The sequence below is a fragment of the Hyla sarda genome, chromosome 5 (genome assembly GCF_029499605.1).
Source record: "Hyla sarda isolate aHylSar1 chromosome 5, aHylSar1.hap1, whole genome shotgun sequence".
Taxonomy (NCBI): domain Eukaryota; kingdom Metazoa; phylum Chordata; class Amphibia; order Anura; family Hylidae; genus Hyla; species Hyla sarda.
In genome coordinates this window covers 294,045,856-294,071,905 of record NC_079193.1, presented here as the reverse complement: position 1 = coordinate 294,071,905, position 26,050 = coordinate 294,045,856, and the positions used below count along the sequence as shown (strand labels likewise).

At 40.3% G+C, this 26,050-nt stretch overlaps 1 protein-coding gene across 3 annotated transcripts in view; it reads left to right on the top strand.

Annotated features, from left to right (window-relative positions):
* Positions 1-26,050, top strand: part of TOX (thymocyte selection associated high mobility group box) — a 313,124-nt gene that overhangs the window by 268,128 nt on the left and 18,946 nt on the right. For all 3 annotated transcript variants that reach the window (XM_056522012.1, XM_056522010.1, XM_056522011.1), the window contains 2 exons: positions 12,960-13,040; positions 18,738-19,124. In XM_056522012.1, coding sequence (XP_056377987.1) covers positions 12,960-13,040; positions 18,738-19,124 — 468 coding nt within the window. The remainder of the gene's footprint in view (positions 1-12,959; positions 13,041-18,737; positions 19,125-26,050) is intronic.

Genomic DNA, 26,050 nt, shown 5'->3' with positions numbered 1-26,050 from the left:
GGTAAAAAATGATATGTGTTCTTTATTCTGTGGGTCAATACGATTAAAATGATACCCATGGCTAGATACTTTTATATTTTTGTACCGCTTAAAAACAATCTAAAACTTTTTGTACAAAATCAGTAATTTAAAATCACCCTACTTTGACCACCTATAACTTTTTTTTTCCGTATATTGGGTGGTATGAGGGCTCATTTTTTGCGCCGTCATCTGTACTTTTTTTTTAGATACCACATTTGCATATATAAAACTTTTAGGCAATTTTTTATACATTTTTTTGAATAAAATGTGACAAAAAAGCAGCATTTTTGTACGTTTGCGCCATTCACCATACTGGATCATTAACATTATATTTTGATAGTGCAGACATTTACGCACGCGGCGATACAAAATATGTATATTTAAAAAAAATTACGCTTTTTGGGGGTAAAATGGGAAAAACTGACAATTTTCATTTTTATTGGGGGAGGGGATTTTTCACTTTTTTTTTACACTTTTAATGTCCCCATAGGGGACTATCTATAGCAATCCTTTGATTGCTAATACTGTGCAGTGCTATGCATAGAACACAGCACTGCTCAGCATTATCGGAGATCTTCTGCTCTGGTCTGCTCGATCTCAGACCAGAGCAGAAAACCCCGGGTGACGGCCGGAGCCAGGTGAGGGGACCTCCGGCCGCCATGCTGGGTGATCGGATCGCCACGGCAGCACTGTATTGATCACGGCATCTGAGGGGTTAATGGCGGACATCCAAGCGATCGCGGATGTCGGCCATTAAGGGCGAGTCCCTGGCTGCTGCTAGTAGCTGGAACCTGCCCTGTATGATGCGAGCACCCTTCCGATGCTCGCGGTCATACTCAGGACATAAAAGTACGTCCTGGTGCGGGAAATCCCGCCAAACCAGGACGTACATTTATGTCCGTGGTCGTTAAGGGGTTAAGCATTATGACTTGTGAATAGCTCATAAACCAATGATTGCTGGAGAAATGCCCCACTATTTCTGAGAGTGGGTTAAGATATTCCTGTTTAAATATGATAAACAGCTACTCATTTAAAGGGGTACTCCGGCGCTAAGACATCTTATCCCCTATCCAAAGGATAGGAGATAAGATGCCTGATCGCAGGGGTCCCGCCGCTGGGGACCCCCGTGATCTTGCACCCAGCACCCCGTTACAATCAGTCCCCGGAGCAAGTTCGCTCCGGGTCTGATTACTGGCGACCACGGGGCCGGAGCATTGTGATGTCACGGCCCAGCCCCATGTGACGTCATGCTCTGCCCCCTCAATGCAAGCCTATGGAAGGGGGCGTGACAGACATACCTAAGCAAATTTCAGCTTTCACTATGCAGTGGCCACAAATTTATGATGTGCAAAAGTTGCATGTAGGCAAAAAAAAAAGTCACAAGTCTGCTCCAGGTCTGACCTGGAGTACAAAACTCCCGCGTACGTGAGCAAATTTAAAAAGTCGCAAAAAATTATTACAAAAGTCTCAGCTGCAACTTCATTGTTTTGTTTACGAGCTACAAATTTATCAACCCAATGTGATAGTATAATAAATGTGTAGCACATAAGCAAACTAAAGCAAAAAAATGCCTTCAGAATTTGCTTAACCAAGCAAACAATGATAAATGCCCCCCTATATCTCTATGGTGCACTGTAACAAACAGCAACTCTATGAAGAACATTATAGAGCAGTACTTAACAGTCTAAACTGAGTGAATTAAGTCCTGGGGTGAGAGCTTATTCTTACTGAAAAAAATTGTCTAGTCCCTTTGCAGCCTGTTTGATATAATTGAGGTGTTTTTCAGAGTTTAGGGAGTGTCAGAAAAAGGGTTGGATATGAGAAGTAAGAATAATTTTTATTTAACAGGATATATTATAATATTTCTTACATTCAATTGTACTATTGATTTTTTTCAAAGTTTGTTGGAAACACTGTGACCATTTACTGAGAATCAAACTTGGTGGTGTCATATTTCTGCGAAAGCTCTTTAAATAATAACATGAGTACAGATAAGATCTTCAATAAGCAATGGTTTAACTAACATGATTAACATGAAGTATCTCATGTAGAGTTTAAGAGTTCTAGTAGTTTTATAGCAGAGGTTCCTTGGGCCCGTTTTCCGTGAGCTAATAGATGTAGTAGTACTGTAGTAGCTTTCATTGTAGCAAAAATTAATAAAAGTAAAAGCTCTCTTCTCTTGGTTTATTAGCATATCAATTTTACATTCTACCTACTATTGTAACCAAAACTCCTGTACCCCATTACCTACCCCACTGGATATATATAGCAGTGGTGTTATAGATGGCAAAAACGGTCAATTAATCCTATAAATTCTATTTCCCTGCCCAATATATATATATATATTTTGTTGTCATGTTGAAAAAGATTTCTGAAACTAGTATGGATCACATTAACTAAGCAATCTAGACTGTGATCTCCAACATGAAGCAGGTGGTGATGCTAAGAGTGAACCGGTGATTGCCATGTGTAAGCTGCATTATTGCTAGAGGGAATTGATCCAGTTGAACTCAAACTAACTTAATGAAAGTAATTTTGCTTGATAGCCTTCCTAACTAACACTCTCTTACATATCTGTTTATTGACTTACTGAGGTTTATGGGCCAAAGTATTATGTAAAATGTTACTCTTCTTACACCATGTATAGACTAAATATTTGCTTTATAACAATGCGCTAGAACATAAAAACTAGAACACACTTTTGCCTAAAGAAATTTATTTCTGATTGGACCCATTTGTATCAAAGCAATATTAACTGCAGAGGAGTAGTGTTGCTCATGAATATTCGCAATTCGAATTTTATTCGCGAATATAGCACTATATATTCGAAATTGCGGATATTCGCGTTTTTTTCACAGTACACATTACAGTGATCATCCCTCTCTGCTTCCAGCTTGTGTGGTCTAAAGAAGGCTCTAATACTACTGTGTGAGACCGCCGGGCGAATATTCGCATATGCGAATATTCGCGAATATTGATCCCTCCCTTCTGCTGCTTCTATCAAGTAACACCGGTATACTTGCTATAAAGTTCATACATTTTCACATATGCAAATTTTCCCATATGCAAAGTTTCGCATATGCGAATTTACGCATATGTGAAAAAAAACGTGAATATTACGAATATGCGAATTTAGCGAATATATGACGAATATTCGTCCATATATTCACAAAATATCGCAAATTCGAATATGGCCTATGCCGCTCAACACTACAGAGGAGTTTGAGAATGCTGATCCTACAGAAGACAGTGACCAGTCCAATAATATGGTAATATTAATATAGGCATACAAGGCAATTATATGAATTTGATTTGGAAATGAAATAATTTTACTTCCACATAAAATCCTGTTTATAACAACATTGGGGGAATTTATCAAAGTCATTCAGCAGAAAATTGCCATACAAAAAGTCACAAATTTTTGTGCAAGCCTAAAATTTGAAAATGTTGCACTGCTGATGTCACTTTCTTGAAAGTAGGTGCGGTACATGTTAGGCCATGTTAAGACAGATGTTTGAGGTGGCAGTTTTATTAAATTTCAACCCAAAACCTTTAATTCAATTGAAGCTGCTCAACTGGTTATACACAAGCATGTAAACAATCCACAAGTCTGTATAAAGAATATAGTTTATTACCCCTTAATGACAATGGATATAAATGTACATCCTGGTGACCTGGTTCTTACATCCTGCCATGTTTATAGTCTATGAAGCGAGTACAGGAGTTCTCAGATTGTGAGTGATAACTGCTATCAGCAAACATGCACTTACAGTCAATGGCAGACATCAGCTATCAGGCCAATGTCCACCATTAATCCCTTAAAGAGTCTTATTAATAGTCATCACAACACTTAGGAGCCTCAATGACAGCTCAGCTACCCAATCGGCACCCCCACAACATGTATTTGGGAGTCGATTAGTTTCCATGCCAACCAAAGGTCTGCTCACCTAGTTGGTGCAGGTTCTGGGGTGATCTGGTTCCAGGCAATCAGGGGTGATCTGCTGATTCTGGGGTGATTGTAAGCAATAAATGTAATGCTAATGCTGAATAATGCTATGCTATTGTTATAGTTTGATCAGTGATCACACTATAGCAATAGCATAGCATTATTCAGCATTAGCAATCCATTGATTGCTTACAATAGGTATGTTTTTTAAAAATATAAATAAGCCCCCTTTTTTAATAAAAATGTTAACCCCCCCCCCCCTCACCATTTTTTTTTAAATAAAAAAAATACAATTTTTGTTTTTCCCGCATTTGTAAATGTCCAAATTCTTAAAATATAATGTTTATGATCCTGTATGCAGTGAACAGCGTAAACATGAAAAAATACTTAAAGGGGTATTCCGACCCTAGACATCTTATCTTCATGGCAACCCCCCCGTAACGTCACACCCCCCCTTCAATACAAGTCTATGGGAGTGGGTGTGATGGCCACCACACGCCCTCCCATAGACTTGCATTGAGGGGGTGGGGCATGATATCACAAGGGGGCGGGGTCGTGATGTCACGATACTCTGGCCTCTGTATTGCTGTCATCAGGCATGGAGCGAAGTTCGCTCCGTGCAGCAGATGACACAAGGTGCTGCAGGGAACCCCGCGATCAGACATCTTATTCCCTATCATTTTGATAAGGGATTAGTTGTCTAGGGGCGGAGTACCCCTTTAATGCCAAAAGTTGTTTGAGAAAACAATGAATAAAAAGTAATCAAAAAGTCCCATCAAAACAACAATAATACCGTTAACTACAGACTAAACTATACAGTTTACTGCAGATCACAGTACAGATCACTGTGCATATGGCAAAAAAAAAGAAAAGTTATAGGCGTCAGAATTTTTTTGATTTTTTTCAAAAAAGCAGTACAATAATAGCAAAGCATGTAAAAATGGGTATCATTTTAATCATATTGTCTAATCGAATAAAGATAACATGTCAGTTTTACTGTAAAATGCACTGCGTAACAATTAGCAAAATTTGATAAAGAGTTATGGCTCTTATAAGTTGAAGAAGGGAAAAAAATGAAAATTGACTGTGTCCTTATGGGGTTAATAGGTGTATTTTTGCAAAGAGGTGAAAAGAAAATCTTTCAAATTATTCTTAATAGCATTGTCCCCGTTTCTGCCTCTGTCTTTCATCGTATATTGCTACAGTTATTTGCACCTTTGCAAGAACACATGTATCAGTTTGTAAGAGATGAGTTTTGGGCTTATTTGGAATTGATAGTGTTTGTTGTTTTTTTTGTTACAGAGTAATATAATGTTGTAATTTCTTTAGAGAAGAATAGTCGGATCAATGAAATGTTCTTTGGAAAATGATTGTTACTATATGTATGATAGAATCCCATTACAGTGATGAAGCAACTATCATCTTGTGCTGCAAGAAAATTGTATTATTATATTGATCTAACTGTTTTTGGACTTTTTCAAGTACAATTTTAGTTTTATTTGTATTGTATTGCCTGTGCCTAGCTATTAAAATAATACAAAGGATCATTAGCAAAAATAATTGAAATGTGTACCAGGTGAATATATTCTTTTTATATATGTACAGGTCTTTTGTAAAACACTATGTAAAAGATAGAAACAGCATTTTAGTCTAAGTGTAATAGTTTTCTGAGACTTATAAGTAAAATAGTGAAATCTGTCATTTCCTAAAATATCCTTAAAGAGGTACTTCGGCAGAAATTTTTTTTTTTTTTTTTTAAATCAACTGGTCCCAGAAATGGTATTCTAGCTTTATACATTCTGGCTTTATACATCGTATCCTCTATCCAGGCTGAAAAGAATAACTCAACTTCCTCTAGAGCATACAGCAGCTGCTAAGTACTGGAAGGATTAAGATTTTTTTTATAGAAGTAATTTACAAATCTGTATAACTTTTTGGTGCCAGTTGATTTGAAATAAAAAATGTTTTCCACCAGAGTTCCCCCTTAAAGAGGTTGTCTAGTCTTTAGTGCCTTTACCATATGACCTGTAAGGGCAGTTGAATGTCATAGAGGCCAGTTCCTGAAAAGGCCCTTCATCTATTGATCTGATCAGAGAACCGTTACAAAGTCAACTTGCACCCTGGTTGACCATGTATTTCGTGGTGGCCCATTCATTTAGCAGGATGAACATTCTGACTGCCAGGGATTAGAGAAGGCTTAATTGTGAGAACATCTTCTCGAGATAGATGCTCGAATATCAATCATTTATCCAACATTTATTAGTCACAATTCTCTCATTAATATACAACATCATTTTATTTTAATGGAGGGGAAGTGAGAAATGGCTAGATACCTCTGATGTCACTTATCTTTAGTGGAGAACAAAGAAATGCACAGGAAAAGTCCTTCTCAGATCCTTGCTTCCTTCAATCCCCTCAAAGAAGGATTTCCCAGGCCCCAAAGGCTTAAGATTGTCTATGGCATTCATCAAAAAAAAAATCTAATTTCTATGGCCATCATAACACATATATCATCCGTTCACTATATGATGCTTACTGACAATGTTATTTAAAAAAAAATCTCTTCACTAAAAGTACTTGTCAGTTTGACTTATTAGAATATATCATAGGATTTGAGAAAAATTTACATGTTAAAATCCCTTAAGCTTTCTATAAATAAGAAATTCCATCATAAAAAGTAGAACTTGTAGATAATTGTTTTCCATATAGGTTCCCATAGCTACTTTGTATGAATCTGCATAAAGTACTTTCTTAGTAGACTCAAGGTCAAGGCAGAAGGTCATGGGCATTTAAGCACTTAACCAAATTAGGTGTGTTATGTTACTATGCGCATTTGAAAGGTATTTTTGAACAGTATTAAATCTACTATCCCGAATCTTCAAAATTATATTCCTTGTGCATAATTATTAGAGATTCTGCCTCAAAGAGTCTGTAGCGCAGGTTACTATATGATATCGGCTAACATAGGTTTCTGAAAACATGATATGCTGTATTCTAAACCCATACAATATTGAACTGTACAAAGAATACAATACAATATTCCAGTAGTGACTCTCCAAACCCACCTAACCCAGTGCTTCAATATACAAACGGTTTTAAGTAAAAGAAAATGTTCATTGATATGTAAATGTAATATTGGGGGTCTCACACTTTTCAATACAGTCATGGCCGTAAATGTTGGCACACCTGAAATTTTTCAAGAAAATGAAGTATTTCTCACTGATAAGGATTGCAGTAACACATGTTTTGCTATACATATGTTTATTCCCTTGGTTTGTATTGGAACTAAAGCAAAAAAGGAGGGGAAAAAAGCAAATTGGACATAATGTTACACCAAACTCCAAAAATGGTCTGGACAAAAGGAATGGCACCTTTAACTTAATATTCGGTTGCACACCCTTTGGAAAAAATTACTGAAATCAGTCACTTCCTATAGCCATCAATAAGCTTCTTACACCTCTCAGCCAGAATGTTGGACCACTCTTCCTTTGCAAACTGCTACAGGACTCTCTTATTTTAAGATCTCTCCACAGGTGTTCAATGAGGTTAGATCTGGATTCATTGCTGGCCACTTTAGAACTCTCCAGCATTTTGTTGCCATCCATTTCCGGGTGCTTTATGATGTATGTTTGGGGTCATTGTGCTGCTGGAAAACCCAAGATATCGTCTGCAAATCCAGCTTTCTGACACTGGGCTGTACCCAAAATCCATTGGTAATCCTCAGATTTCATGATGCCTATCACCCAGTGTCAGAGGCAGCAAAACAACCCCAAAACATCATTGAACCTCCACCACATTTCACTGTAGGTACTATGTTCTTTATTTTGTAGGCCTCATTCCATTTTCAGTAAAGAGTAGAATGATGTGCTTTACCAAAAAGCTCTATCTTGGTCTTATCTGTCCAAAAGATGTTTTCCCAGAAGGATTTCTTGCTTTTTTATGTCTCTGTGTCAGCAGTGGGGTCCCCCTGGGTCTCCTGCCATAGCGTTTCATTTCATTTAAATGTTGACGGATAGTTTGCGCTGACACTGATGCTCCATGAGCCTGCAGAACAGCTTGAATATCTTTGGAACTTGTTTGGGGCTGCTATCCTGTGTTGACACCTTTCATAAATTTTTCTCTTCCATCCACGCTCAGGGAGATTAGCTACAGTGCCATGGGTTGCAAACTTCTTGATAATGTTGCGCACTGTGTACAATGGCCAATCTACATCTCTGGACATGGACTTATAACCTTGAGATTGTTGATATTTTTCCACAATTTTGGATCTCAGGGACACACAATGCATCATGGGATCGCCATTGTCAGACAGGGGGAACCCCCTTTCAACCCCATACATTCTGTGATCAGGACTGATCGTGGAATCTATGGGGTTAATGCTGGCGAGATCGTAGCGATCCCATTCTCAGCAGCTGCAGCGGGACCCTTGCTGTGATAGACAGCCGGGGCCTGCCAGCAATCTCCTGTGTATGCATGCGTCCAGTTGCGCTAACTAGCTAGTAACTTGGACATGTGCATACTTCCTAGGGCAGGAAGGGGTTAAAAAGCTTGAATAGCCCTTAAAATCTTAGGAAACTTTGACTTAACCCCTCTTTACATTGGCCAAGCTAAATTCCAATAATTGGCCTGTGTAAAAGGGCCAGTGATCAGCCGACATAAGAGAAAGTGCACTTTTGTTAGCTAATCGCATAATTTGTGAAGCTCTTTAAATAATTGTTATGGTCTGCACATTGCCCTGTGTAATAAAGCTGTATCTTGGCATGGAATTTGTGATTCATTTCAGGTTTTAAACATCACAAAATACATTCCAAAAATATGGGCAAAAAAATGCCAAAAATGGCACAAAATAAAATAGAAAGCAGAGAAAAAGACTAAAAATATTCAGACTTTTTTTTAGCTTAAGAAAACAATGTCCACTTAGCCTGTCCACTACATGTACAAAGTACCTTAAAATTATGAGAACTGTGTTAAAGGGGTTATCCAGGAATCGAAAAACAGAGCTTATTTCTTTTAAAAACAGCCCCTTCTCTCTTTCCAGGTTGGGTGTGGTATTACAACTTGGCTCCATTCCCTTCAATGGAACTGAGCTGTGGAACCACACCCAACATAGAGACAGAAAGATTTTTGAAAGAAATAAGCTCTGTTTTTCGATTCCTGGAAAACCCCTTTAAAGATAAATCAGGACAACCCTGTATCATAAACATCATGCTGAGGTCATTTGCCATAGAAGGATGACAAAAAAAGGAGCACTCACCATTGAAAATCTTTGCTGTATTCTTTATTCCAAAAGGATAGACATGGTTCTGCACATAAAATGCTTCAGCTTACTGAGTTCACAGCCTCTGTTTCACATCAGTGAGCGTTTCATCAGGCCCCCCATGACCGGGGTCTAATGAAACGTCCACTGGCGTGAAACAGCAGCTGTCGCTCAGATCCACGCTCCTGCTGTATCTTAAGTAATGGTGCCAACTGGCTTTTTTCCTAATTGTACCTTATACATATAATAGTATTATTTACATTATATGAAAAGTTTTTGTTAATGACAGGTACACTTTAACAATTTTCCATAATAATCAGTATTTACAACAGATTGGGTGCAGTTAAGATTTTGAGTAATGTGTTATTACAGAGCAGCATTGTTATTTCTGTGATGAAGGAATGTACTGTACCATATTTTTCATTGAAGGACTGATCTTGTTAAGAATATTCCAATTCTAGGAGTTAAATAACAGATTGCAATTATACAGCTACATTATTATCATCACCGAACTCCATTTATCTGTTGGGGAGAAATCAAGTTTTAATTATTATGAGTATTCATAATACAGGGCATATTACAACAGACTCTAGGCAGCAGTTTAATTACTACCAGCCAGTTGCTGAGAGGTCCCTTAAATATGAGCCTTTCTTTATTCATTACATTATTGAATACTCTTGGGAGATTTCAACATGCTTCCAATTTTTACTAAGACTAACAATTCACGGGAACACTGAGGTCATTTTTTTCTGTTTTGTAAAATAGTTAAGTGAAAAATGAAAGTTGTGTTGAACGTAAACCAGATGGAAATGTACAAAAATGGTCTTTGCATCTCTAATTGGAAGCACGACGAGGCTGTAATAGATTCTGCAAATTGCAAACAAAATGCTCTTGTTTACATTACTGTCAATGACTTTAAAGCTTCAACTGGAGAGGCAAATACACATATGTTTATAGTAAGAAACAAAATGGAAAACACTACCTTAGAGTCCTGCCTTATTTTTATTTATTTTTTCAAATATGAGATTTGTTGCCATATGTGAGAGTATGTTGAAGGGTTTATAACAGTTCAAATAGGAGTGAAAGGACGAATCACTCACCAGATTTTCCGTATCAAGAACTTCTTTATTCCATATGCATCTCAATGATAAAGGCAAGCAGGTGGGTGGGGGGATACAGATGAGATGCAGGGTCCACGAGGCAACGACCGTTTCGTTCCGGTATGGAACTTCTTCCGGCCTCCTATGGAGGCCGGAAGAAGTTCCATACTGGAACAGAATGGTCGAGTGATCTGTCTAGTAAGCGATCCGTCCTTCCACTCCTATCTGAACTGTTATACACACACTTGTCTTGGCTTAAACGGGACGTCAAGTACCCAAGACCATAACAGCAGAGCGTCGTCCATATAGATCTAGCTTTTACGAAGTGCAATAAATCAAGTCATCTGATGTGCACGCTGTGTCTGTTGTACCTTCTATGCATGTGAAATGTTAAAGGGTTTACTTAAGAACAGAATTAATTGTGTATTAGGAAAACCCAGGCTGCTAGAGTTCCTAGTGGGATCTTAATGATCAGGTAGTATGATCAAGCAAACTGTTTATGCCTGCCTTTAGTCTGCATAATTCATATGCCGTAAAATTAGCTATAGTCGCGTGACTCAACAGCAACACCTCATTATTTTATTATTCCGTATTTATTCCAATGTTTGACGCTTCAAGAAATTACTGCTAATGTGTTATAGAAGGGCAAATCTGACACAAGTGAGAACAATTTCATTCCCCACGCGTTCCTTCCTGCTGGTGTGTCCTTCCCTCCCTTGGTAGAAGTAACAAGAGTAAATAGTTAATTTGCTTCAATTATAAGCCTGTCCTGCTAAATTAGAAGCTGCAGGGATATGGAAAGGCAGAATCACACTTATGAGCTGACAAATCCTCTGAGTCCAAAAACTGATGTCTCTTTCTTGGAGCTACTGTAATTCCATTACTTTTATGTCAAGTCAATCAAATCACTTAATCTTTATTGGTGCTTTCACACTCTTCAGACGTCTTCCTTCATGGTCAGTTTGATGAAGGTGTCTTGGGAGTAATTAGAAGGTTACTTCCAAGAACCACTGAAGTCCCAGTTATCTTAACTTATATCAACTTTTGGAATTAGCACCTTGAAGTGGCAACGCAAAAAAAAATTTCTATGCATTATTTGAAAACTCATTTTATATAGCATGAACAAAGGCAATGAAATGCTATGAAGATTCAAGGAGATCTTATCATATTTTAGCAAAACTGAAAAATATTTTAGCAGATTGCAGCAATAAAGGGGCAAATATACATCATAGAGGAGTATACTAAGGTCACAACCCCCCTCTGTTAGTTACATGTATAATAAAGAGCTGCTAATAAAGAGGGGCTTCTACTCAGATAGGTGCGGCCATGTTTTATAGAGTTGACCCTTTATGTTGATGGCTTCATGTAATATATTTTTCCTGCAGTGGCCACTACAAGGCAATTTTTTGGCTAGCTGCTGAATCTCCAATAACTTCTACTATTCTCTGGGAGTCTCAAAAGCCTGACCGGTAGCTTCCCCAGTGGCAACAACTAACAACTGACATCTAAAAATTAAGGTCTTGTGTTTAATGTGTCATCTAGATATTTTTTACCGGTCAGAACTGAACTAAGAGGAGACTGATATGCGGAAAAGAATGGCTCCTGCGAAACGCGTAATCTCTGTACTTTTATTGTTTTATGCTCCTAATAAACCATTTCGGTGTTTTGAAAATATCCCTGGCTTGGAATTTGCTTTCCATCACACCAGCAGCACCATCTCAAAGGTGTTTTTCTTCTCTGCATTACTTCCATTGGGATTGGTTCACTCCTTCTCCTGGGACCCGGGCTCAGCAGCTGGTTCTTCACTTCTTGGCAACCCACTTGTTGGGTCTACATGCAAATTTTCTATTCGCTCATGGTAAGCAGCCACTTCCTAAGGGCGACTTCAGCCTAATGACGGTGCTCGTCACTCAATTGTCCATCTATTTTTTGTGGTAACACACAAGGCGCACCCCTTTGGTCTCTTTTTCTTTCATTCCCAAGAACTGAACTAAGGCATGTTTTTTTTAATCATTTCTTTCTATTTTTTATTGTAAATTTTCTATTATATTTTTTGTATAATAGGCAGTCATATGCATTTCAGTAGCTACTTAGACCACCAAAAACAATAGTCAGGAGCCCACTCATTGACTTCTATAGGAGAGTGTTCTAGGCATGCTCTGTGACTTTTGTAGAGGTGACTGTGTAGAGAAGGGGAGGAGTCGGGATATGAAGAAGACTGGATAGTGAAGAAGACTGTAAAGAAGACTTGATATAGGTAGTAAAATACAAAATTACAAAAAATAATTTGTAAATATATGTTTAATATCATTTTTATTAAAATGGTTATTGACAGTTTGAGACAGATAAGAAAATTCTACAAAATAGATATAAAAAGGATTAAGATTAAAAAAAGGGAATCCCATTTTTGAGGCAATTCACCACAGTCTAGTGGAGTTACAGAAAAAGCCAGGTGTGCATGTAGAGCGTGTTCTCTGCATTACTATCAATTTGTATTGCTATCCTGGCTGTACAAGAGGACTATTGATCTGAAAGAAAAAAAAAGGAATGTTTCTTATGCACATTAGTATGCAGAGCAAAGAATCTTCATATAAAATGTTCTATATTTAATTCTTTTCATGTGTATTATTTGCAGGTGTATAAGAAGAAAACTGAAGCTGCCAAAAAGGAATATCTCAAGCAACTGGCTGCATACCGAGCAAGTCTTGTATCCAAGGTAATGTCAAATACTTATGACATATGTCTTACCAATATAGCTTAAATGGTTTTTCAAAGCTGTTTTCACAACTTGCAACTTTGTGTTATTTCTTGCAACTTAACAACTAGTGGCTAGGACATTCACTAAAAAAGTACATAGCAAAGACAGTACTATACTTGTATAGAGAAAAACCACATTATAGATGATGACATAAATATCATGGAGCTGAACCCCTGTTACTGTTGAATAGATTGTATAACTATGGTAAACCCTTTTACCAAAATTATACAACTAAAAACGGATTAGCGTGGCTATATGCATGTGGGGGTAGAGACACTTTGGGGGAGATTTATCAAAACCCGTGCAGAGGAAAACTTGCCCAGCTGCCCATAGCAACCAATCACCTTGCTTGTTTCATTTTTCAGAGGCCTTCTTAAAAATAGATAAGCAATCTGATTGGTTGCTATGGGCAACTGGGAATGTTTTCCTCGGCACAGGTTTTGATAAATCTCCCCCTTTATGAGGATTAGCTATGGTTTAGCAGTTTGCAGTCAATCAGCATATCACAAAGTATAGGGAATAACATGTCTGATCGCGGGGGTCCTAGCAGCCGGGCCCAACCCCATCTCCATGCCGGCACTGCGGCATTACGGTCATGGAAGCCATGGGCTTCTGTAATCGTGAGGTCCCGCCAAGCCACCTCCATTCATGTCTATGGGAGGGGGCATGATGGCTAGTACACAGCCATCATGCCTACTACCATAGACATGAATGGAGGGGGTGTGGTGGGTGTTATCGCCAGTCATCCGTCATGGAGCGAAGTTCGCTCCGTGCATCGGATGACTTGGGTGCCGCAGCGGAGATCGTGGGTGTCCCCAGCTGCCGGACACCCGCAATCGGACATGTTATCCTCTATCCTTTGGGTAGGATAACATGTCTAGTGGTGGAGTACCTCTTTAAAAGAGTTATTCTAAAATGATCAGCTTTTAGAAATATTCAAAAGTCTAACAGAGAATGAATGGAGAACTGGCCACATGTGCACACTACCACTCCAACTGTTCAGAGGATAACTGTTCTACCTCTTTTAATGCAAGATAATAGTGGTGACACAGGTTTTGTTTTATTCTAATACTGTTAAAAAATGTAAACATTAAAAGAAAAAAAGAAAAAATATATAAATATAAGTTATGGGGGTCATCATTTCCTATGTAAAAAAAATTAAAAAATATATATTTGTATCATAATGGGAGATTTCTTTACAGATTTTAATTGTTCGTTTGCACAGCCAAGAATTTATGTGATATTGTTTTACTATATCTAATGGTTGACACATTGTTTTACTCTTCTAATGAATTCAGGTTTACATTGTAGAGTATATAAAGCTCATAAATTACTGGATCAATTCCCTAGAGAAATAACATATATTCACTCCATAAATTGACCCAGTCCAAACTTCTCCCGAATTAATTAATGGAATATGTAATGTGCTGCGAACCCCTGGGGGGTTTAGATGAAGATCAATCAAAATTCCGGCCAGTGAACATGCAATTTATCATACTAACGTCCTCTTCTCTAACTAGAACTAGCAGATTACATTGAGTAAACTGCAGTGACTCCAGTGCTTGGAAAATAAGTGAGTTGAGTTATACTGAGGATACCTTGAGTTATTTATATAACATTCAATAGCTAAAGTTTAACATAACATAAGATTAAAGAAAAAATTTACATTTACAGAATTATTATTGTATGATGTATGTATAAAAGTATCATGCACATAATGCGTGTAATGAGTTAAAGGGGTATTCCAGGCAAAAACTTTTTTTTTATATATCAACTGGCTCCGGAACAGATTTGTATATTACTTCTAGAGATGAGCGAACTTACAGTAAATTCGATGCGTCACGAACTTCTCAGCTCGGCAGTTGACTACTTTTCCTGCATAAATTAGTACAGCTTTCCGGTGCTCCCGTGGGCTGGAAAAGGTGGATACAGTCCTAGGAGACTCTTTCCTAGGACTGTATCCACCTTTTTTCAGCCCACCGGAGCACCGGAAAGCTGAACTAATTTATGCAGGAAAAGTCAGCAACCGCCGAGCTGAGAAGTTCGTGACGAATCGAATTTACTGTAAGTTTGCTCATCTCTAATTACTTCTTTAAAAAATCTTAATCCTTCCAATAGTTATTAGCTTCTGTAGTTTTCTGTCTAACTGCTCAATGATGATGTCACGTCCCGGGAGCTGTGCATGATGGGAGAATATCCTCATAGGAACTGCACAGCTCCCGGGACGTGACATCATCATTGAGCAGTTAGACAGAAAACAACAACTCATCTTCAGAAGCTAAAAACTATTGGAAGGATAAAGATTTTTTTAATAGAAGTAATTTACAAATCTATTTAACTTTCCGGAGCCAGTTGATATATAAAAAAAGTTTTGGCCTGGAATACCCCTTTAAGGATGACTATTCTTTATGGCTATTCATGATGCTTTTATTTTCTGTATTTAAAGAAAAGAAACATCATTAAAATCAATGTTTTTATTGAAAGAGGTTTTACAGAATGTAAACGTTTTCAAACAGCAAACTTTACAATAGAATTTACCCATTCCACTTTTTTTTTTTTTCCTTCTGCCAGTCTAATGCATTCTTTACCTCTAGTTGACATAATGGGCCTCATTTACTAAGAGTGAAGTGTAATTTTTGGCAGATATTTTTCCACAGTATTTACTATTGTATTTTGCATTTGGCGATTTTCCCTAAGTTTTGTTCTTTTTACACATGGTCTGAGCTGCGGGGTTTTCCAGAGCTCAAATCCACCACATTTTATGTGAAAACATTCGTAAATTTGTAGTTTTCTTTAGAAAATTTTGTTTTTTTGGGCGATACCCCCTTTTCCCTGATTACCACCCCCTTTTTTTCTGATTTTTTGTAGAAAATTCTGGGGCACGACACGAGCCACAAAAAAAAAGACAAAATCTTTTCTGAAAAGCCTTAGTAAATAAGGTCCAATATCTACATTGTGTGAAAGGTCAAGGTGGCCACCAGTCTTCATAAAGAAGCATAGGCAAAAGAGTAGTATAAGGGCACTCTTACATGCAGCAATAAGGATTGCACATGGCAGCCATGTTTGTCCAACAGCTATCAGTCCTAACTTCCCCATTCAAATGAACATTTAGTAATGCCAACCATTCGTGTGGGAGGGGAGGAGTAAGCCACAGACAGATTACTCTGGCAATGGCTTATCCCTCCCAGAACAATAGAGGTAGGAGGTGAAAATCCAATCAACCAACCTATTGGTCTACCGACATCATCTGTCGGTATAGAGTGATAAACAAAGAATTATATACTTGACTCACTAGAGCACCACAGGCCCTTTGTTCAGTCTTAAAGAGGACCTGTGGCGAAAGAATTGAGCTGTTACTTGATATTTATTTCCATCCCTGAGATATAAAGGTTTATAATTTGTCTAACAATTCAGGGAATCAGTCAGATGGGTGAGGCCTTAATTTTTGATATGGGAATGAATATCAGGCAATGGGCAAGATTATACAGTCAGGGGGTTTGAATGATTTACATTGAGGGGCATGCATGCCTAATACACATCCCCTGACTGTATAATCCCGCCCATCACCTGATGGGTACTCCCATTATTTAAATGAAGTTCATGTCCATCTGACTGATGTGATCTGGTACAATAAACTATTTAAGGATAATGCAATCCTATTTTAAGTCCTTTTACCATGGAAACATAAATCTCCATAGGAAATGTATACATATAACAGTGAGATATTTTGAAACAAGACTATTTGCAAAGTTGTTTCAGATTTCAAATACATTGGATGAATGAAATGGCAGCAAAAACACCTACCTTTTAATATATAGTCAATTATTTTTGTCCTCTTATCTTCTTATCCTTGTAAAATGTATCAAATACATGAAATAGTAAGCGCATTCTCCTCAAGCTCACTATTAAGTAGGATTTTGCTTACATTTCAAAAAGGCAGTAAAAGGAGAAAATATGTTCTCTTAAAATACATTACAGATTTGATGTAATTTCCTTGAAAAAAAAAATATTTTTTATTCCAGTCCATCTAAAATGTACTTGGATATTAAAGGGCAGGAAATGGAACTGCTGATTTCATCTGTTTTTATGATTACACTTATTGTCTATTCTAAAGCAAATAGCTTCTAGTTATGAACTCATATATTATCACCATTTCTTCTATTTAAATACAAAATGACATGTAGCAAAAAAGAAAAACTGACAGCTCCTTAAGAAATACTGTAAATTAAACCATAAATTATATGGTGTTTGGCTAAGAAAAGATTGTTCAAAATTTTACTGCAAGTGAAATGACAGAAAGGAAAATGAACAGCTTTTTATAGAGTATAAAACATATTTAATATTTGACATTTTGTTATTATTGAATCCTTAGGAGAATATGATTTTAGATTTTTTTTAGACTGCAACAAACTTTCATGTAAGAAAAATACATTTTAAATGCCACCATTTTGGAAGAAACTTACTAATTTTATCCCCTCTATTCATAAAATATTGTGTGGGCTTTTTGGGGTAATGGGTCATATTTATCAGCTGGTTTAGGGTATTCTCATATTGTATACAAAATCTGGGCATATTTTTATACAGCCATATTTCAGCAGTTTTTTTGTTTTTTTTTTGCCATAATCGGCAAAATATATATATATATTTTTAATTTAAGGCCAAAAAATACAGTTGTAAATACAATATTGTTGTATTTTTTTAAAATAGTATGGACATACCTTTAAATGTGTTTTTAGCCTGCAACATTTACACGAGTTGTATGTGACATGCAACAAATTCAGGAAAATGTAACATAGAGATTGAAACAAAAAATGTTTTTGCTATTTTAACTGTTTGCTATATTTACTGGTTGCAGCAGTTAGTAGGAATGTGACCCAATAGTGTTGTAGGGCGCTATGTGGCTACAAGTTTGATTAAAGGGGTACTCCGGCGCTAAGACATCTTATCCCCTATCCAAAGGATAGGGGATAAGATGCCTGTTCGCTGGGGTCCCACCACTGGGGACCCCCGTGATCTTGCACGCAGCACCCCGTTACAATCAGTCCCTGGAGCATGTTTGCTCCGGGTCTGATTACTGGCGATCACGGGTCCGGAGCATTGTGATGTCACGGCTCCGCCCCGTGTGACGTTACACTCTGCCCCCTCAATGCAAGCCTATGGGAGGGGGTGTGACATCGCTAGTAATCAGACCCGGAGTGAACATGCTGCGGGGACTGATTGTAAAGGGGTGCTGTGTGCAAGATCACGGGGGTCCTCAGCGGTGGGACTCCCAGGAACAGATGTCTTAGCACCGGATGGATCAATGGATCCCGAGCTGGCCCTGGATGGGAAACATTACCGGGCTCCAAAGGTCCAGCAGAAGACTACCCTGTTCAGAATTGACTTTTTGTCATTACAGTCTGTTTATTATGGATTAATTCCCAAATATCTAAGTTGATCTTTATTTATGATATGTTTTATGCATGCAATTGTGTAATGATAACAAAAATACAGAAGTTCGCAGGGGGGTCCTAGCGGTTGGACCCCCCACGATCTCCAACTTATCCCTTAACCTTGGGATAGGGGATACGTTTTTCAATAGGAGTCTACTCCTTTAAATTTGAGCTCAAACATAATTGAAACCGACATTAACAGTTTGATTTTTTTTTTCCAAAGAGTTACAGTGACCCCGTGGATGTTAAGACGTCTCAACCTTCTCAAATGATGAATTCGAAGCCTCCAGTTTTCCATGGTCCAACACAGCAACACTCCACATTGTATCTCAACTCTCCATATCACCAACAGTCAACAATGAATCCACATTTATCTGCCATGCATCCCGGTATGAACAGAAACATAGCTCCCAAACCTAACAACCAAATGCCAGTGACTGTTTCTCTAGCAAGCATGGCGGTATCTCCTCCTCCATCTCTTCAGATGAGTCCACCTCTCCACCAGCACATGCATATGCAGCAACACCAGTCAATGTCCATGCAGCAGTCCATTGGAAACCAGTTACAGATGCAAAGCCAATCAGCTTTGCATTCACCAGCAATGCAGCAGGTTGGTCATTTCATATGATAAATACATTTATATATATGACTAAACCACTAATATCATCATAATATGTTATTGTTTACCATACAATGTTCTGTAGACTATGTGTAACTGTGCCCATCCCTCATGAGTGTATTTATCTATAAAAGTTAAAATGTACTTACCAGTTTACTCCTTGCCATGTCAAGCTCCAATTTTCTCAGTTGTCTTTAATTATATAGTTGCAGTGACAATGACAGACATTTATCAACCGATTTACCCGAGTTTTTTTTCGCATTAAATTGTCGCAAAAAATTTGCAATTGTGCCACCGTCTTTTTTCGTGCGCCAATCTGCCCCGAGAGCGAGAAAAGCATTTTTTTTTTCAAATCGGCGTACATAAGCGTTTTTACAATTTTGACTTGCCATAGTCAGAAATTTATCAACCGTGACATTTGCAAAAAAAGCCGAGCCTTGGCTTAAAGGGGTATTCCAGGCAAAAACTTTTTTTTATATATCAACTGGCTACGGAAAGTTAAACAGATTTGTAAATTACTTCTACTAAAAAAAATCTTAATCCTTCCAATAGTTATTAGCTTCTGAAGTTTTATGTCTAACTGCTCAATGATGATGTCACGTCCCGGGACATGAGTCATCAGAAAGCAGTTAGACAGAAAACAGCAACTCAACTTCAGAAGCTGATAACTATTGGAAGGATTAAGATTTTTTAATAGAAATAATTTACAGATCTGTTTAACTTTCCGGAGCCAGTTGATATATAAAAAAAAGTTTTGGCCTGGAATACCCCTTTAACTAACAGAAACTGGCTATTGTTTTCACTTGGGTGAGAAAAGCTTTTGCTTACCTGCGAAAAATGTATTAACGCCTTGCAACAATATAGTAAATTTGACGCACGTAAGCAGAATGGAAGTGAAAAAAAAACAAACAAAAAAATAGTATACCTAAGCAAACTTTCATAAATGCCCCTCAATGTGTCCATATACCCACATCATTGTTGCTGCTGATCATTGGCCTCAGGGGTTCTGTGCCGTACAAAGGTGATGTGGCTATATGGGTACATCATTGCTGCAGCCATGTAAACAAAGCCAGTGCAGATGACTTGAGTGACTCCTGTGAGGATTAAACTGGTGAGTATAGTTTTTTTTACAATCTTAAGTAGTGGCTATTGTGGCAGTGTGGCTGCTGAAGTGCATGCCACTGAGGCTGAGAAAATCAAGAAAACAGGAATGCAACATGGAGAAACAAGCATTTCTCCTACTCAGTCTAATACTCAGATTAGGGCCTGGTTGTTGGAATTGGGTTGTTGCAAAAGGAAAAGGGCAGCTCCACTCCAACAACACCATTCCTGTTAACTACTTAGGCTCATTGGTTTAGGCCAGTTGAGAGGGCAAAGCCTATCAGGGAATGCTAATAGCCTAAAAATTGACAGGTGTGTCCAGCTTGTGAGAGTCTGAGGAGAAAATGACACACTTGGTGGAGGGGGAATCAATATCAATCAATATTTCTTATAATTGTCTTGATAAAAAAAATAAGTTTACTGTCTTACGATGCACCAGATTTATTAAGAGGCGCAGGCCATGTCCCCTTAACACTGAGCTTCACCCACTTTCAAAAACATTGCGCCTGACCATTGTGTGTGAATTTTGATCATTCGGATTGGCTGATGGCAGACTTGTATGTGTTGATCGCCCATGCTTTATTTGTTTTCTTTTTACTGTTTAAAAAAAAGTATTTGGCATGATGGGCAAAATTTGGTTAATCATTGGCCACTGTGAGGAAGCTTACTGAGAGATGGGACAAACAAATAATCCCATAGGGCTTTGATTGGTCATGTTGTGTCCAATCAAAGTTGTATGTGTATTGCCAGTTTAAGGCTCAATACTGATAGGTATTAGTTAGATTCCTGATGGTCAGGATTTTATCATGGGGTGTTATTTGGAATGTGCACATGTGTTTTCATGTTTCTAAAGAACAGAACTGACTGACACTACTTTAAAACATATCCTATTATGTTGGAGTGAAGTTTCTGGTGTGCAAACCATCTCAGTACATTATTAAAAATGTCAGAAAATCCCTTTAAATTGTTATCTATTGCAGTGTTGATTCATGAAAAAAAATTAATGTAAAAGCTTTCTATACATAGCTGATATAGAATGTGTTTTACCTTTACTTTGTGAGTCATAAAGTTGATAGTATTCTGAAAAAATGATGTAGGTTTTACCTTGAAGTGTATTGAGTTGCTGTCATTTACGGGAGGGGAGAAATGAAGGGGAGAAATGGAAAGAGATAGTGATGATAAACACTTCTCTCCTTTGATTCTGTTCCATTCCATAGTTCATCTCTTAAGAAAATAAAAAATATAGTAGAAAAATAGAAAGAGATAGTGATGATAAATGCATTCTTTCCATTGATTCTGTTACATTCCATAGTTTATTTCTTAAGAAAATAAAAATATTAAGTAAAATAAAAGTTTGGTTCACTAAGACAAGGCTGTCCATATACTTAATAAGGGTCTTTGGCGATCATAATGGGGGGGTTACCTTTCCATGGCTTTGTCAGAAAGAACGGAAAGCCAATAAGTATGAGTATTACATGACTTCCCCATCTAAGGGCCTGACCCAAAGCAATAATCTGATTTCTAGGACATGTTTCTTTTTAAAGGAGGTGATGTCTCTAATCCCTTGTGAAAACAGAGATCATTTCTTACTTCATCATTTTAAGTAAACTATTTTGAAACTGTTATCAATCACGGTGTGATACCGCCAACACATTCAAAGACAATGGATAGTATGTATATTAAACTCCTATCTTCAAAAATGTAAAAACAAAATGACAGAATATATACATAAAAAATTTTCTCTAAAAAAAGTTGATGAAGACTAGGTCTACACACACACACACACACATATATATATATATATATGTGTGTGTGTGTGTGTGTGTATTTATAGCTAGTAAAATTAAGTACCAATGACTGCAGTTTTTTTTCCAAATGAGAACCTGTCAGGTCCTTGAAGCCTCATCTACCAGCTCCAGGACCTGACAGATCAGGAGAACAGCATTCTAAAGGGATGCTGCAGGAAGCTGAAAAAAGCTTCTTTAATCACCACCGACAGTGACTGGTTTCCTTTCACAGGGATCAGGACACAGTGGTTTCCAGTCACATGAATCGGGACACAGTGGTTTCCAGTCACACTTGCCACTCCTCTTCCCATTATTTAAGCTTGATTGACAGCCTGAGCATAGGGCTTCTTTGAAATCTACTTCTTTATAAAAACTTCAATTTAAAACTTAGTTGTCCATTAGTTGTACTGTCACGATTCGGCTTACGGGTTGTGGATCCGCTGTGTCAGCGAGGGATTGGCGTGGACCGTGCTAGTGGACCGGTTCTAAGAGGCTACTGGTTTTCACCAGAGCCCGCCGCAAAGCGGGATGGTCTTGCTGCGGCAGTAGCAACCAGGTCGTATCCACTAGCAACGGCTCAACCTCGCTGACTGCTGAGAAGGCGTGGGACAGAAGGACTAGGCAGAGGCAAGGTCAGACGTAGCAGAAGGTCGGGGGCAGGCGGTAAGGTTCGTAGTCAGGATGGATAGCAGAAGTTCAGGTAACACAGGCTTTGGACACACTAAACGCTTTCACTGGCACAAGGCAACAAGATCCGGCAAGGGAGTGCAAGGGAGGAGATCAGATATAGCCAGGGAGCAGGTGGAAGCCAATTAAGCTAATTGGGCCAGGCACCAATCATTGGTGCACTGGCCCTTTAAGTCTCAGAGAGCTGGCGCGCGCGCGCCCTAGAGAGCGGAGCCGCGCGCGCCAGCACATGACAGCAGGGGACCGGGACGGGTAAGTGACCTGGGATGCGATTCGCGAGCGGGCGCGTCCCGCTGTGCGAATCGCATCCCCGACGGCCATGACAGTGCAGCGCTCCCGGTCAGCGGGACCGACCGGGGCGCTGCAGGGAGAGAGACGCCGTGAGCGCTCCGGGGAGGAGCGGGGACCCGGAGCGCTAGGCGTAACAGTACCCCCCCCCCTTAGGTCTCCCCTTTTTTTTGTCCGGTAACTGCCTCCCCTGGGATGAGGACACCGGGAAAGAATGGAGGGTTTCCTCAACGGCAGGCAGTACAGCAGGAGTTGGAATGGGGAGGGAGGGCAGAGGGTGAAGCTTGGCACGGGGCAGGGTGACACAAGGACGGGAGCCATGAGGAGGCACAGAGGCTTGCCTGACGGGACTGGGAGGGGGGGAGAGGCACTTCCGATGGCAAGCAGAGTCCCAGTTCTTGATCTCCCCGGTGGTCCAATCAAGGGTGGGGGAATGAAGCCGGAGCCATGGCAGACTGAGGAGGACCTCAGAGATACAGTTGGGGAGAACGAAGAGCTCAATCCTTTCGTGGTGGGGTCCAATACACATCAGGAGGGGTTCTGTGCGGTAACGCACAGTGCAATCCAGTCTGACTCCATTGACCGCGGAAATGTAGAGCGGCTTGACGAGACGGGTAACCGGGATGCGGAATTTGTTCACAAACGACTCCAAAATAAAATTCCCAGAGGCACCAGAGTCCAAGCAGGCCACGGCTGAGAGGGAGGAGTTGGCAGAAGGAGAAATCCGCACGGGCACCGTGAGACGTGGAGAAGCAGACTTAGAACCAAGAGACGCCACACCCACGTGAGCTGGGTGCGTGCGTGCGTTTCCCAGACGTGGAGGACGGATAGGGCAATCCACCAAGAAATGCTCGGTACTGGCACAGTACAGACAGAGATTTTCTTCCCTACGGCGATTCCTCTCTTCCTGGGTCAGGCGGGACCGATCCACTTGCATGGCCTCCTCGGCGGGAGGCCCAGGCGTAGACTGCAAAGGATGCTGTGGGAGAGGTGCCCAGAGATCTAAGTCTTTTTCCTGGCGGAGCTCTTGGTGTCGCTCAGAAAAACGCATGTCAATGCGGGTAGCCAAATGGATGAGTTCTTGCAGGTTGGCAGGAATCTCTCGTGCGGCCAGCACATCCTTGATGCGACTGGATAGGCCTTTTTTAAAGGTCGCGCAGAGAGCCTCGTTATTCCATGATAACTCGGAAGCAAGAGTACGAAATTGGATGGCGTACTCGCCCACTGAAGAATTACCCTGGACCAGGTTCAACAGGGCAGTCTCGGCAGAAGAAGCTCGGGCTGGCTCCTCGAAGACACTCCGGATTTCAGCGAAGAAGGACTGGACTGTGGCTGTGGCAGGATCATTGCGGTCCCAAAGCGGTGTGGCCCAAGACAAGGCCTTTCCTGAAAGAAGGCTCACTACGAACGCCACCTTAGACCGTTCTGAAGGAAACAAGTCCGACAACATCTCCATATGCAGGGAACACTGAGACAGAAATCCACGGCAGAGTCTAGAGTCCCCATCAAATTTGTCCGGCAGGGACAAGCGGAGGCTAGGAGCGGCCACTCGCTGCGGAGGAGGTGCAGGAGCTGGCGGAGGAGATGGTTGCTGCTGTAGCAGAGGCAGAAGTTGCTGTAACATGGCGGTCAACTGCGACAGCTGCTGTCCTTGTTGGGCAATCTGCTGCGATTGCTGAGCGACCACCGTGGGAAGGTCAGCGAGACTTGGCAGCGGCACCTCAGCGGGATCCATGGCCGGATCTACTGTCACGATTCGGCTTACGGGTTGTGGATCCCCTGTGTCAGCGAGGGATTGGCGTGGACCGTGCTAGTGGACCGGTTCTAAGAGGCTACTGGTTTTCACCAGAGCCCGCCGCAAAGCGGGATGGTCTTGCTGCGGCAGTAGCAACCAGGTCATATCCACTAGCAACGGCTCAACCTCGCTGACTGCTGAGAAGGCGTGGGACAGAAGGACTAGGCAGAGGCAAGGTCAGACGTAGCAGAAGGTCGGGGGCAGGCGGCAAGGTTCGTAGTCAGGATGGATAGCAGAAGTTCAGGTAACACAGGCTTTGGACACACTAAACGTTTTCACTGGCACAAGGCAACAAGATCCGGCAAGGGAGTGCAAGGGAGGAGATCAGATATAGTCAGGGAGCAGGTGGAAGCCAATTAAGCTAATTGGGCCAGGCACCAATCATTGGTGCACTGGCCCTTTAAGTCTCAGAGAGCTGGCGCGCGCGCGCCCTAGAGAGCGGAGCCGCGCGCGCCAGCACATGACAGCAGGGGACCGGGACGGGTAAGTGACCTGGGATGCGATTCGCGAGCGGGCGCGTCCCGCTGTGCGAATCGCATCCCCGACGGCCATGACAGTGCAGCGCTCCCGGTCAGCGGGACCGACCGGGGCGCTGCAGGGAGAGAGACGCCGTGAGCGCTCCGGGGAGGAGCGGGGACCCGGAGCGCTAGGCGTAACATGTACTTTATTCAAGGGAATCTGTCACAGCGTCACCTGCACTAACCTGCTGGTATAGGGTAATAGTGCGATCGACACTGATAGAAGAGTGCACCAAAGGGCTGGGAACACCCACCAATGCACCAAAGCACTTCATTTGCATATCTGGAATTTTGGGCATAACTTGGAGACAGGGCCAAGTAGGGAAAAAAACTGCCTTGGAAACAGCATCACCCACACTATTATCTTGTATCAGCAGGTTAGTGCAGGTGATGCTGGTGACAGATTCCTTTAAATTAGTCATGTTTTCAATACAACCATTTGCACGTGAATGAATGAATGCAGTGTAACGTCTTTTAGGTGCAAACCCCTGCACTAGTGATTAAAGGAAGAGGTTTGCTTTATGATGTCCGTGTGAACCCTGATTTCAATCATTACTATTTATTAAGAAAAAAAAAACTTTGACATGTCATGCAGATGTTCTTAGTGCTGAGTGCTGAAGAGTGTGGCAGTGCACTTCACTTGTTGACTCAGTGCTCAGTCTGTCTCAATGCAGGGTTTATGGAGCCAGGCTGTGAGTCAGGGAGCAAAGCACAGTATTTCTCCCAGCTATATTTAAAGAT